Below are 13,678 nucleotides of genomic sequence, written 5' to 3'. Positions count from 1 at the left end.
ACTGAAACCTGCTATCCATCTGTATAATAATTTCCATAAATTAAAACCAATATTACCAAGCAATGATTTTATACAACAGTGATAAACCAGATACTTCACTATCACCAGTATAAATTGCCAGTGTGGCAAACAGTATATTTAGCAAAACAACTCAATATTGTTTAGTATCACATTTTCATGTAGCCATGTTGTTCTTCAAACATTTCTCTGGTACATTTTTTGTTTTGTCAGAACCACATACCCAAGGACACTAGTCCTAGCTGATCATATAATATTTACCAGATCACCAACAATTATATCAATATGTACAGGTTAATATCCAAATCCTCATGTTAATTCAAAACAATTTGCATTTTATTTCAGAACTTTCAAATAGATGCAACAGAAGTAATACAGCTGTACTACACTTCAAGAATTGCATGCTGATTGGCAAACACATTACTGTCTCACCTCTGGATGTCACAATATCCCAGTATATACAGATATTTGATATATAAAACCCATATAATTGTACTCACATTCTGAAAAACAAATGATAAGTAAGGACTAGAGTAGATCAAACAAAAATGGTTAAGAAAGCAGTAGCTCAGTCTTTCAACAGGGAATATGGTAAAGAAAAATGCTATTTGGCAGTATCACTATTAGACATTCAATACTTTTGACAATCTATTGCACTGTCAAAAGAAGAAATCACATCTTTACTCAGCTTATTTCGTATAGAACTCAGTTTTTTTTTTAAAGTATTCAATTCTGAAATTCAGTTTTCCTCAAAATTTCTTGACATTGTGTCTTTCACAGCTTTTTGTTGGAGGGGGTGGGGGGGGTAAGAGAAGGAAAGACCAGAGAGAAGCAATATACCTGCATTGAAATAAATCTTAAGACAATTGCAAGATTGTTTGGCTTTGAATGCACGAGCCTGCATAAGTTTTATAATTCTTTCCATTCTTTGAGTGACAAATTAATGGTTCCAGCAGCAGGCATCAGTATTTAGAATGTCAAATACCTTCTGATCTCAAGAGCCAACCTGCAGTCAGACTTATTTAAGATATGCACTTAATTTTCTGTAAGCACCACTCAGTTGTAGCCAAATATCAAAATAGGCATATTTTAAGCTAGTCACTTGCCTTTATAAATATTTACACTACACCTGCCTTGAGAAAAAGGAAATTAAAAAAAAACTGGTCAGGATTGGGAATAAACAGGACTCCAAACACGAGAATGTGCATTCAGAACAATTGCAAAGCACATCTAGTTGAACATAAAAAAATAAAATTGTCCAGTTTAAATGCAAGAGCCAATAGGTCACAAATTGTTTAATGGGGAAGGAAAAGTTCAGGGTAATATTTTCTCTTTACAGCAGAAAATAACCATCAAGCCTCGTCTGATATTTTAGCAAAAGTATGAATGATATTGCCAGAAGAGTCCATTGAGAAAGGTAACCCTTCCCTGATTGGAATTGACCAAATTCCAGCCATCAAAGGAGAGCATCCTGAAGGTGCTCCCTGTAAAACATGTGGGGTGCTATTTCAAACTAGACAGAGTTACATTTAAGGTACACTGATTCTGGAGCAGTGCACAGGCTGTTTTGAAGTCCTATTGTGGCAAACAATTTGCTGTGGAGCTACCACCAGTTAGAGACAGTACTAGAGCAAGGTGGCAGGGATAAACTATACTCAAGGGTCTCCAATATGCCAATAATTAAAACTTGAAATAAATTTAGCAGTCATACTCAGTTACATAAAGGTAGTACAATTAATAAAAGTACTCCATCTAACCTTCCTTTTTTTTTGGGGGGGGGGGGGGGGCAGGGGGAGGAGAGAGGGGAAGGGGAAGAAATAAGGTTACTGTACCATTTGGTAAATTGAAGAGGAAACCAAATGAATTCAAATTGAAGTAATTGGATTGAATGCGTAAAATTTTACATTAGATATATGAATGTTACCTTTGACAGTATCTTACACCATGAATTGGCAAAAATTAAGTCTGGTCAGGTGGTTCCGACAAGTAATTTAAAAAAATTTATTCTTACATGCTAAAAGGGAATAAATTACACTGTTAAAGTACTTCCAGCAGTAAAAGATTTCAGCTGGGCCAGAATCACAGCCAGCAACAGTTGCCATTTCTGCACTCTACACCTCGACTGCAAAATGTCAATTAATTTTCATTCATTTTACAAGATCAAAAGAAAAGGTAAAAAAAACCTCCAACACACTTTTTAAATTTCAAAGAAACTTCAAAGTTCAGCCACTGTTGAGTATACAATGGCATTTGCTTAGTAGCTGCAGAGGATCCAGCTTGGATACATATTCTTTCTATAACCAATCAATTCACTGCAGCAAGAACAAAGCTAATGCCCCCCCAAAAAATTACAAAATAACCATTGTATTAAAAAAGGAGAAAGGTACATCAGTCTACAAATCTAAAGCTATCTGTGAAGAAATGCAACATTTTTAAATGAATTGGCTTTTGAAAGTTTACTGATTTTTTTTTTTAAAAAGTGAAAGTTGAGGGAAGTTGCATTGCAAACAGGGAAGTTCAGCACAGCAATATAAAATAACCCTATTGTTTTACAAGAACTGTGTTTTCTTATTCAATAAACATGTAAACAAAAAAGCTGACGTTCAAAAAACACTGTAAATCTCAGGTCAGAGAGTAGATGTGTACAGTGATTACAATGCTATCTAAGCAATTTACATACAAGTTCAGTCTTAAGTTGTTAGCTAAGCTTGCGATGACTAAGCTTTTCTTTTAACCAAGTACAATATACTTAATGCAGAGTTCTAGGTTTATCTAGTAGTCACTACTTTTGTCATTTCTTCACATTAGATGCCACTCTAGCATAAGACAGCAGGCAGAGTCCTTCCAACAGAAAACATGGATTCTTTGGTTGCTATCGGTTACTACTGACTGCAGGTGCTTTAATAGAGAAATCCCAGCCTTACATTTTCCATTCGACAACAGGAGATTTGGAACAACACAGGGGAAAGGATAGGCAATGCAGTGCACCTTTCAAGTACAAGTTTGGGCTGAAATTCAGAGACTGCTTACGGAACAGCTTCCATGTGCCACTTAAACATCATTTAACTTCCAAGCAGTGCAGAAACAAAAAAAAAAAAAGAAAATTGGCAAATGCACAATGTTAATTTTCTCTCCATTGTGTCAACCACTTTCTTACATCCCATTTATTGAATAAAGAAAACTGAACACCAGCAAGTCTGCTTCAGTTGCTCTATTTTGAAAGATGAAATTGCGCTTTTCCAGGAATTAGTTTGATTAAAGGCTGCTACAGTTGCAGGTACAGTTTTTATATGCTCTTCCCACAGAGTCAGCTGTATCCAGTAGAGTTTAATTCATCAGTTAAATGGTTGTCCACGGCATGTATGTGAAACAAAAATCAGAAGGGGAGTGACAAAAGGCAACCTGCTCTCACATGCTGCTTTGCTCCTTCGTTTCAACCTTGAGATCAGAAACCTGTTGAAAACAAAAGGATTATTCATTAAATGATCTGCATATTTTCACCACATATAACATACTGTATGAATCCTTTGACTGCAGATGCATATTAGCAATAGAAAATGTTTCCATATATTGACCGACGGTATAGTACAACGTATCCGCATAAATGTAGAAAAAATCAGCAGCGTTAGAGACTTTCCATAATATTTCTGAAGTACACAAATACCCTTTAATTCCATTAATTAGGGAACAGATAATTTTGTAAATTTTTATGCTTCATAAGTGAAGACTTCACTAATATATTCTACTCCGCACAAGTTTCTGTGCAACAATAATTCATTTTTTGGCACAAGATGAAACAGAGTGCAAAAATAGTTACTAAGAAGACAGTCAGCCTTCCAACAGTTAATTGAAACAAATGACACATATTTAAGTGAGTATGCTGCAACAAGTTTTTAAAAAATTGACATTAAAAGGACATCGCCAAATGGACACAGTACCTTTTTTTTAAAAAAAAGTGGGGTGAAGAGATGGGGAACAGCTAGAAGTCATGATTCATGTTGGAACCAATAGCATAGATATGAAAAGGATCACAGTCCCACAGGCAGTTTCAGGAGCTAGGGAGTAAATTGAAGAGCAGGACCACAAAGATAGCAATCTCCGGATGGCTCCCAGTGTCACATGCTAGTGAGTATAGGAGCAGTAAGATGAAACAGGTTAACGCAGGACTGGATAAATGGTGCAAAAGGGAGGACTTCCGACTCCTGGAGCATTGGGACCAGTTCTGGAACAGGAAGGAGCTGTAAAAAAAATGCATCGGTTGCACCTCAACAGGGTTGAGATCAATGTCCTCGGGAAAAGTTAACGTGTGTAGCGGAGGGTTAAACTAATGTGTCAGAGAAAGGGGCACCAGGATGAAATAGGTTACAATATATTCAGGAACGATAGGGAAGGGGAAAAAAAAAGGTGGTAGTATTGATCAAAGATACTGTTACAGCATTAGAAAGGGATGATTTACTTGAGGGTTGTAAAACAGAATCTATTTGGCTAAAATTAACAAGAGGAGCTATTATGCCGCTGAGTGTATACTATATGCCAGAAAATACTGGAGATCAGAGCAAATCTGCAGGCAAATTCCACAAAGACGCAAGAACTTTCCAATAGTGATAATGGGGTACTTCAATTATCCTAATATAGACTTGGGAAAATAGCAGCATAAAGGGCAAAGAGGGGGAGGAATTCCTGAAGCATGTACAGGAGAACTGTCTTGATCAGTATGTTTTCAGTCCAACAAGGAAGAAAGCAGTGCTGGTTCTGGGAAATGAAGTGGGGCAAATGGAGCATGATTCAGTGGTGGAGCATTTGGAAAACAATCACCACAAAATCATGTTTAGAGTAATTATGGAAAAGGACTAGGATGAAAAAAAAAAATCAAATGTACCCTAACTATCGCCTCTTTGAAGGTCTTCCGTTGCTCATTTATTGTTGAAAATACTCAACTGAAGGAGAGCTAATTGCAGTGAGTTAAAAAGGGATCTGGCCCAAGTGGATTAGAATCAAAGACTGGCACGCAAAACAATACATAAGCAACAGAAGACCTTCAAAGAGCCGATAATTCGGGTACAGAGTAGGCACATTCCCATGAGGGGGAAAGGAATGGCATCCAAAGCTTGAGCTCCCTGAATGACTAAACATAGAGATTAAAACGAGAGAAAAAAAAAAGGAGGCTTCTGACAAGTGTCAGGTTCATAATTCAGTAGATAATTAACCTGAATACAAAAAGTATAGCGGAGAACTGAGAAAGGAAATAAGAGGGGCAAAGAGAGTACGAGAATAGGTTCATGGACAACATAAAAGGGAACCCAAAAGACTTTTTATAAACATAAGTAGCAAAAAGGTAATCAGAGGAAGGGTAGGGCTGATTATGGACCCAAGGGAGATCATCTTGTGGAGGCAGAAGGCATGTCTGAGATAGTAAAGGAGTACTTTGAATCGGTCTTCACAAAAGAGGATGCTGCCAATGTCACATTAAATGAGGTACCACCAGAGAAATTGAATAAAATAAAGATAGAGGAGGTACGTATAAGATTGGCAACGCTCAAAGTAGAAAAGCCACCCAGTCCAGATGAGATACATCCTAATTTGCTCAGGGAGGTAAAGGTGGAAATTGTGAAGGTTCAGGCCACAATCTTTCGATCCTCATTAGATATGAGAGTGGTGCTAGTTGACTGGAGGATTGAAAATGTTACACCCCTGATCAATAAAAGGAAGGTCAAGCCCTTCAGCCACAGGACAGTCAGCACAACTTTGGGGGGTGGGGAAATTTTTAAAGACAATCTGGGACAAAATTAATTGGTACTTGAAAAAGTATGGATTAATAAATGAATGCCAACATGGATTTGCAAAAAAGAAAACTGTCGCATTTGATCAGGTTCTTTGATGAAGTAACAGACGGTCGATGGGGGTAGTGTTGTTATATGTATACACTTTGAAAAGGCGTTTAACAAAGTACCACCGAATACACTTCTTACGAAAATTGAAACCCAGTGGCTGCGGGGATGTGCAATTGGCTAAGGGACACAAAGCAGAGTATTGGTGAACTGGAGAGTAGTGTATATATGGACACAGCTATGTGCAGTCGCAAAAAGTTCTGATGGTCTGATAGGCTCACATGATCATCTGACCCGATTGGTTCTCCTGGAGGATAAGCCACACCCAGAATTTTTTTTGGAATGAGTAATGAGAACCGCCCAGCCCAAGTTCTGAGTGACTTTGCAAAGTGTAATTCGAGCCATTCTGACTTCAGACCCCATGCAGGAGAGCACTCCCCAGCACAAGTTCCTGACAACTCCAGCCCAAGTTCCTTACCCACAACCCCCACCCAAGTCCCTTACACCCCCCCACAGCCCAAGTTCCTAAGACACCTGCCCCAGCAGCCCAAGTTCCTTACACACCCATCACCCCTGCCTCTTCCCCCCCCCACCCTGCAGCCCAAGTTCCTTACCCCCAGCCCAGCCCAAGTTCCTGCCCTTATCCCTCTCCTTCCTCCCCAACCCTCCCCCCCCCCTCCCCCAGCCATTAGGTGTGGGTTGAGAATGGTTAACAGGTTTATTGGGTATGATCTCTCTTCCTCTCTCTAACTAACAGAAAACAGAGAGGAGGGATAAATGGTTCATTCTCTGGTTGCCAATCAGTAACTAGTGGGGTGCTGCAGGGATCAGTGCTGGGACCCCAACTATTTAGAATCTATATTAACGACTTGGAAGAAGGGACCAAGTGTAACATAGCCAAGTTTGCTGGATACAAAGATGGGAGGAAAAGCAATGTGTGAGGAGGACATAAAAAAAATCTGCAAAAGGACATATGGGTTAAGTGAGTGGGCAAGAATTTAGCAGATGGAGTATAATGTTGGAAAGTGTGAGGTCATGCACTTTGGCAGAAAAAAAAACAACAAAAGAGCAAGTTATTATTTAAATGGACAAAGATTGCAAAGTGCTGCAGTACAGCAGGACCTGGGCGTAGTTGTGCATAAAACACAAAAGGATAGTATGCAGATACAGCAAGTGATCAGGGAGGCCACTGGAATCTTGGCCTTTATTGCAAAGAGGGTGGAGTATAAAAGCAGGGAAGTCTTGCTACAGTTATACAGGGTATTGATGAGGCCACACCTGGAATACTATGTGCAGTTTTGGTTTCTATATTTACGAAAGGATATACTTGCTTTGGAGGCAGTTCAGAGAAGGTTCACTAGGTTGATTCGGAGATGAGGGGGTTGACTAATGAGGAAAGGTTGAGTAGGTTGGGCCTCTACTCATTGGAATTCAGAATAATAAGAGGTGATCTTATCAAAATGTAAAAGATTATGAGGGGGCTTGACAAGGTTGATGGAGAGGACGTTTCCATTGATGGGGGAAGACTAGAACTAGAGGGCATGATCTTAGAATAAGGGGCCACTCATTTAAAACAGGTGAGAAATTTCTTAATAGGGTTGTAAATCTGTGGAACTCACTGCCTCAGAGCTGTGGAAGCTGAGACATTGAATAAATTTAAGACAGAAATAGACAGTTTCATAAACGATAAGGGGATAAGCGGTTATGGGGAGCGGACAGGGAAGCGAACCCGAGTCCATGATGGGATCAGCCATAATTGTATTAAATGGCGGAGCAGGCTAGAGGAGCCTTATGTTCTTATATTCCCTCTCCCCAGCCAGTCTCCCGCCCTTCCCCCCTCTCCCCAGCCAGTGTCTCTCTCCTTCTCCCCAGCCAGTCTGTCTCCCTCCATGCCCCCACCCCCCTCCTCTCCCCAGCCAGTCTGTCTGTCTCCCTCCCCTCCCCAGCCAGCAAGTCTCCCTCCCTCCCCCCCCAGCCAGCCAGCCTCCCTCCCTCCCTCTCCCCAGCCAGTCAGCCTCCCTTCCTCCCTCTCCCCAGCCAGCCAGTCTCCTTCCCTCCCTCTAGCCAGCCAACCTCCCTCCCTCCCTCTCCCCAGTTTTCTCTCCTACAGAAGGCCACGAAAAGGTTCCAAATAATCCAAAAGCTAGAAGCAGCGCCAGCTCCACGTGGCTCGTGGTTTGGCCCCACTTCAGACTCTCATACGCTGCACTGCACATGTGCAACAGAATCAAGGGTCCATGCTCAAAAAGTGGGCAGAGTCCAATGCGCGCATGCACAGGACAGCAAAAATGAGTGCAAATAGTCACTACCTTAATATCTTAGAGTATAATTTCAAAGTTCGCAGAAACTCAAGTGTAGTTAACAGTGAGGAAAAGGAGACTTCAGGAGGACAGACACATGGCAGATGAAATTTAATGCAGATAAGTGTGAAGTGATTCATTTTAATAGGAAGAATGAGGAGAGGCAATATAAACTAAGTGGTACAATGTTAACAGGAGTGCAGGAACAGAGAAATCCAAAGGTGTATATACACAAGTCTTTGAAGGCAGCAGGCCAAGGTTAAGAAGCTTGTTAAAATTGTAGTTGTGGCCTAATTTGAGCACCATGCTTTAGAAGGATTTCAAGAGAGAGAGAGAGAGAGAGAGAGAGAGAGAGAGAGAGAGAGAGAGAGAGAGAGAGAGAGAGAGAGCAAGCAGTGTAGATTTACTGGAATGAGACCAGGGATGCAGGACTCAGTTACATGGGGAGACTAGAGAAACTGTAATTATTCTCCTCGGAGAAGGTTAACAGGAAATTTAACAGAGGTGTTCAAAATCATGAAGGGTTTTGATGGAGTAAAAAGCAAGAAATTATTTCCAATGGCAGAAGGGTTGGTAACCAAAGGACATAGATTTAAGATAATGGTAAAAGCACCAGAACCAACTAAGCAAAATTACAGAGTGTGGTTTTGATCTGGAATGAATTGCCTGAAAAGGATGGGTGAAGCAGATTCAATAAAAACTTTAAAAGGAATTGGATAAATACTTGAAGGGGTAAAATTAGGAGGTGGGACTAATAGATAGCTCTTTCAAAGAGCCATCACAGGCACGATGGGCCGAATGACCTCCTGTGCTGGATCACGATGATTCTAGAATACCCAATTACTGTATTGCTTATGTGATCCTAGTTTTTAAAAATGTCATAAAATAATCAAATTTTAAAATATCCTGCATTCTAATTCTTTATTATCTATCAAAGCCAGAGTTGCTACAAAAAATACTGCATAAAATCTATGCAGTAACTGCTTCCCCAATTAATTGTGGGATCTTCAGACACATGCTGCCATAATCTTGCAGCAACTGTAGATTATACAAATCTCAGCCCCATGAACACAAAACTTGGCCAACTTGTTTAAGTTATTGCAAACAACTCTTGTAGCATACCTGTCAAATGAGAAGTTGTAAATGAAAGTCTGTGGATGCATATCCAGCAGAGAAATACATAATATCCACAATTCTGACCAACTTGCTCAGGTAAGATGATTCCAGATTAGTGAACTGCAGTTGGAATGGTGCGACTCTGACTTTTGGCTAGAGATAGCTCCCATGAGGCAAGCAACCCTCCCCCACAATCTTTTCATCAGAGAAGATACGAAATCTACCTGAAACTGAACTGGACATGCTTTTCCCTTAGGAGATGCATGTGTTGAAAGTCATCTCATACTAAGTGTAGGTGTTTGGTGCTGGAGCAAGGCTTTAAAACTGCCATGAGAACAAAAAAAAATCAGCCAAGCACCAGTGATTCACAGTGCATATGGTGAACTTGAAGACTGGGTACATAACTAACCCTTGGAGGCAACATGGACATTGCAAGCTTTGACAATGCTGTCCTCGCTGTGCAAACCAATGTACCTGCTGAGCTACACTCTTTCTGGGTATATATTCTCAACATTTAAAGACTCCTTCAGGTCAATAGGAAATTGTGCGCAGAAATGAAACAGCCAGGGCAGATCTGCTAGGAATATTCTAGCTTAGATGCCTAATCAGGACACCAGGCTAGAACAGAGGGGCCAGCCCAGAACAAGACCATAAATAGCTTAACCCAGACATAGAATAATTCTCACGAACATTGTTCAGAGGTAAATTTTATGGGCTCATGGGATTTCACTCCTTCCCCCACCCACCACCCCCAAATCTTACACATTGTTTATCACAGAAGCAAATTAACATTTGGAGACAGTTAAATCATCGCGGGATAGCCAAGAAACCACAGTTTCACTTTATAGAAATAGGAGGCCATTCGGCCCATTGTGTCCATGCTGACCGACAAAAAGCTATCCAGCAAATTAAACTTTCTAGCTCTTAATCTGTATAGCCTTGTAGGTTACGGCATTTGTGCACATCTGTGCACTTTTTAAATGCTACGAGGGTTTCTCCCTCTACCATCCTTTCAGGCAGTGAGTTCCAGATCCCCACCACCCTCTGGATGAAAAGGTTTCTCCTCAAATCCCTTCTAAACCTCCTATCAATTACTTTAAAACCATGCCCCCAGGTTATTGACCCCTCTGCTAAGGGAAATAGGACCTTCCTATGCACTATCTAGGCCCTTCTAGGTTGGTCAGGTGCAAAAGTATTTAGGGTTGAATTGTAATTTGCCATTCCTCAATGTCAAAATGCGCCGTGATTAGCCTAAGAACAAACACAGGTCAGGATTTTCTGCTTCTGCACATGCTACATACTAGTCAGAGTAGAAATTGCAGGATAGTTAAGATGAATACGTGACTTGAGGAATGGTGTAAGAGGGAGGGATTCAAATTCCTGGGATATTGGAACCGGTTCTGGGGGAGGTGGGACCAGTACAAACCGGACGGTCTGCACCTCGACAGGACCGGAACCAAAGTCATAGGGGGAGTGTTTACTAATGCTGTTGGGGAGGGTTTAAACTAATGTGGCAGGGGGATGAGAATTTATGCAGGGAGACAGAGGGAAGTAAAATAGGGGCAGAAGCAAAAGGTAGAAAGGAGATGAGGAAAAGTGGAAGGCAGAGAAAAGGCAAAAATCAAAAAGTGCCACATTACAACATAATTCGAAAAGGACAAAGAGTGTTAAAAAAAACAAGCCTGAAGGCTCTGACTCAATTCTTATTAGTCAGGAAATTGTGTTAGGGAAATTGATGGGATTGAAGGCCGATAAATCCCCAGGGCCTGATAGGCTGCATCCCAGAGTACTTAAGGAAGTGGCCCTAAAAATAATGGACGCACTGGTGGTCATTTTCCAACATTCTTTGGCTCTGGATCAGTTCCTATGGATTGGAGCGTAGCTAATGTAACCCCACTTTTTAAAAAAAGGAGAGAGAAAACAGGGAATTACAGACCGGTTAGCCTGACATCAGTAGTGGGGAAGATGTTGGAATCAATTATTAAAGATGTAATAGCAGTGCATTTGAAAAGCAGTGACTGGATCAGTCCAGGTCAACATGGATTTATGAAAGGGAAATCATGCTTGACAAATCTTCTGGAATGTTGTGAGGATGTAACTAGTAGAGTGGACAAGGGAGAACCAGTGGATGTGATGTATTTGGACTTTCAAAAGGCTTTTGACAAGGTCCCACACAAGAGATGGTATTGGGGGTAATGTATTGACATGGATAGAGAACTGGTTGGTAGACAGGAAGCAAAGAGTAGGAATAAACAGGTCCTTTTCAGAATGGCAAGCAGTGACCACAAGGTTCAGTTCTGGGACCCCAGCTATTTACAATATATATTAACGACTGAGACAAAGGAATGGAAATGTAATATCTCCAAGTTTGCAGATGATACTAAGCTGGGTGGCAGTGAGAGCTGTGAGGAGGATGCTAAGAGGCTGCAGGATGACTTGGACAGGTTAGGTGAGTGGGCAAATACATGGCAGATGCAGTATAATGTAGATAAATGTGAGGTTGTCCATTTTGGTGGCAAAAACAGGAAGGCAGAATGGTGACAGATCAGGAAAAGGGGAGGTGCAACGAGACCTGGGTGTCATGGTCAGCACTGACTGAAAGATGGCATGCAGGTACAGCAGGTGGTGAAGGCGGCAAATGGCATGTTGGCCTTCATAGCAAGAGGATTTGAGTATAGGAGCAGGGAAGTCTTACTGCAGTTGTACAGGGCCTTGGTGAGGCCACACCTTGAACATCATGTACAGTTCTGGTCTCCTAATTTGAGGAAGGACATTCTTGCTATTGAGGGAATGCAGCAAAAGTTCACCAGACTGCTTCCCAGGATGGCAGGACTGACATATTAAGAAAGACTGGATCAACTATGCTTAGATTCACTGGAATTTAGATGAGAGGGGATCTCATAAAATTCTGATGGGATTGGACAGGTTAGATGCAGGTAGAATGTTCCCGATGTTGGGGAAGTCCAGAACCAGAGGTCAGTCTAAGGATAAGGGGTAAGCCATTTAGGACCAGGATGAGGAGAAACTTCTTCACTCAGAGAATTATGAACCTGTGGAATTCTCTACCACAGAAAGTTGTTGAGGCCAGTTCGTTAGACGCGGCCCTTGTGGCTAAAGGGATCAAGGGGTATGGAGAGAAAGCAGGAATGAGGTACTGAAGTTGCATGATCATACTGAATGGTGGTGCAGGCTTGAAGGGCCAAATGGCCTACTCCTGCACCTATTTTCTATGTTTCAATCAACTACTTTAAATCTATGCCCTCTGGTTATTAACCTCTCTGCTAAGGGAAATATGTCCATTCTATCTCGGCCCTTCATCATTTTATACACCTCAATTAAATCTCCCCTCAGCCTCTTCTGTTCCAAAGAAAACAACTCCAGCCTATCATAGCTAAAATTCTTCAGTCCAGGCAACATCCTTGTAAATCTCTGTACCCTCACAAGCACAATCACATCTTTCCTGTAATGTGGTGACCAGAATTGCATGCAGTATTCCAGCTGTGGTCTAAATAGTGTTTTACACAGTTCAAGCACAACATCCCTACTCTTATATTCTATGCCTCGGCTAATAAAAGCAGGTAACCTGTATGCCTTCTTAACCACTTTATCTACCTGTTCTGCTACCTTCAGGGCTCTGTGGACATGAATTTCAAGGTCCCTCTACACTTCTCAGTGTCCGACCATTTATTGTGTATTCCCTTGCCTGGTTAGCCCTCCCCAAATGCATTACCTCTCACTTATCCAGATTGAATTCCATTGGCCACTGTTCTGACCACCTGACCAGTCCGTTGATATCTTCCTGCAGCTTTCTTCATCAACCACATGGCCAATTTTTGTATCTGTAAAATTCTTAATCATACCCCCTACATTCAAGTCTAAATCATTGATATATACCACAAAAAGCAAGGGACCAATACTGAGCCCTGCGGAACTCCACTAGAAACAGCCTTCCAGTCACAAAAACATCCATTGACTATTACCCTTTGCTCCTGCCTCAGCCAATTTTGGATCCAACTTGTCACTTTGCCTTGGATCCCATGGATTTTTACTTTCATGACCAACCTGCAATGTGGGACCTTACCAAAAGCCTTGCTAAAATCCATATACACTACTTCCTTCTTTATTGGTCTAAAATAGTTGATTAATTTGATCAAAAAAAAGGCAAAATGAAATTATCTTGTGCAAATCAGAGAACTGAGCAATGTCTTGCTTTCCAGCCTTTCAACTCCAAGCACTAACTGCCAGATAGACTTCATGTTGGAGTAAGATATTAATGTCCATTAAGTTAGTATTTAAAAAAAAAGATTCAAGAACACACTGCTGTCCTCTTGGTTACAAATTCAGTAAGTAAGTGAATCAAAATGCTTTGCAGCTTGTGGGCCACTATGATACTAAACAGTAACCAGAAGTGTGCAT

The 13,678-nt window shown here is 41.1% G+C and overlaps 1 protein-coding gene across 2 annotated transcripts in view; it reads right to left on the bottom strand.

Annotated features, from left to right (window-relative positions):
- Positions 1–332: 332 nt before the first annotated feature.
- The window catches only part of csnk1a1 (casein kinase 1, alpha 1), a 57,393-nt gene continuing 44,047 nt past the window's right edge, over positions 333–13,678 (bottom strand). For both annotated transcript variants that reach the window (XM_070878455.1, XM_070878457.1), the window contains one exon: positions 333–3,471. In XM_070878455.1, coding sequence (XP_070734556.1) covers positions 3,464–3,471 — 8 coding nt within the window. In that variant the 3' untranslated portion in view covers positions 333–3,463. The remainder of the gene's footprint in view (positions 3,472–13,678) is intronic.

Source organism: Pristiophorus japonicus, chromosome 4 (genome assembly GCF_044704955.1).
Source record: "Pristiophorus japonicus isolate sPriJap1 chromosome 4, sPriJap1.hap1, whole genome shotgun sequence".
Classification (NCBI taxonomy): domain Eukaryota; kingdom Metazoa; phylum Chordata; class Chondrichthyes; family Pristiophoridae; genus Pristiophorus; species Pristiophorus japonicus.
The sequence above is the reverse complement of the archived record's forward strand: the minus strand, read 5'-3'. Positions and strand labels throughout refer to the sequence as shown.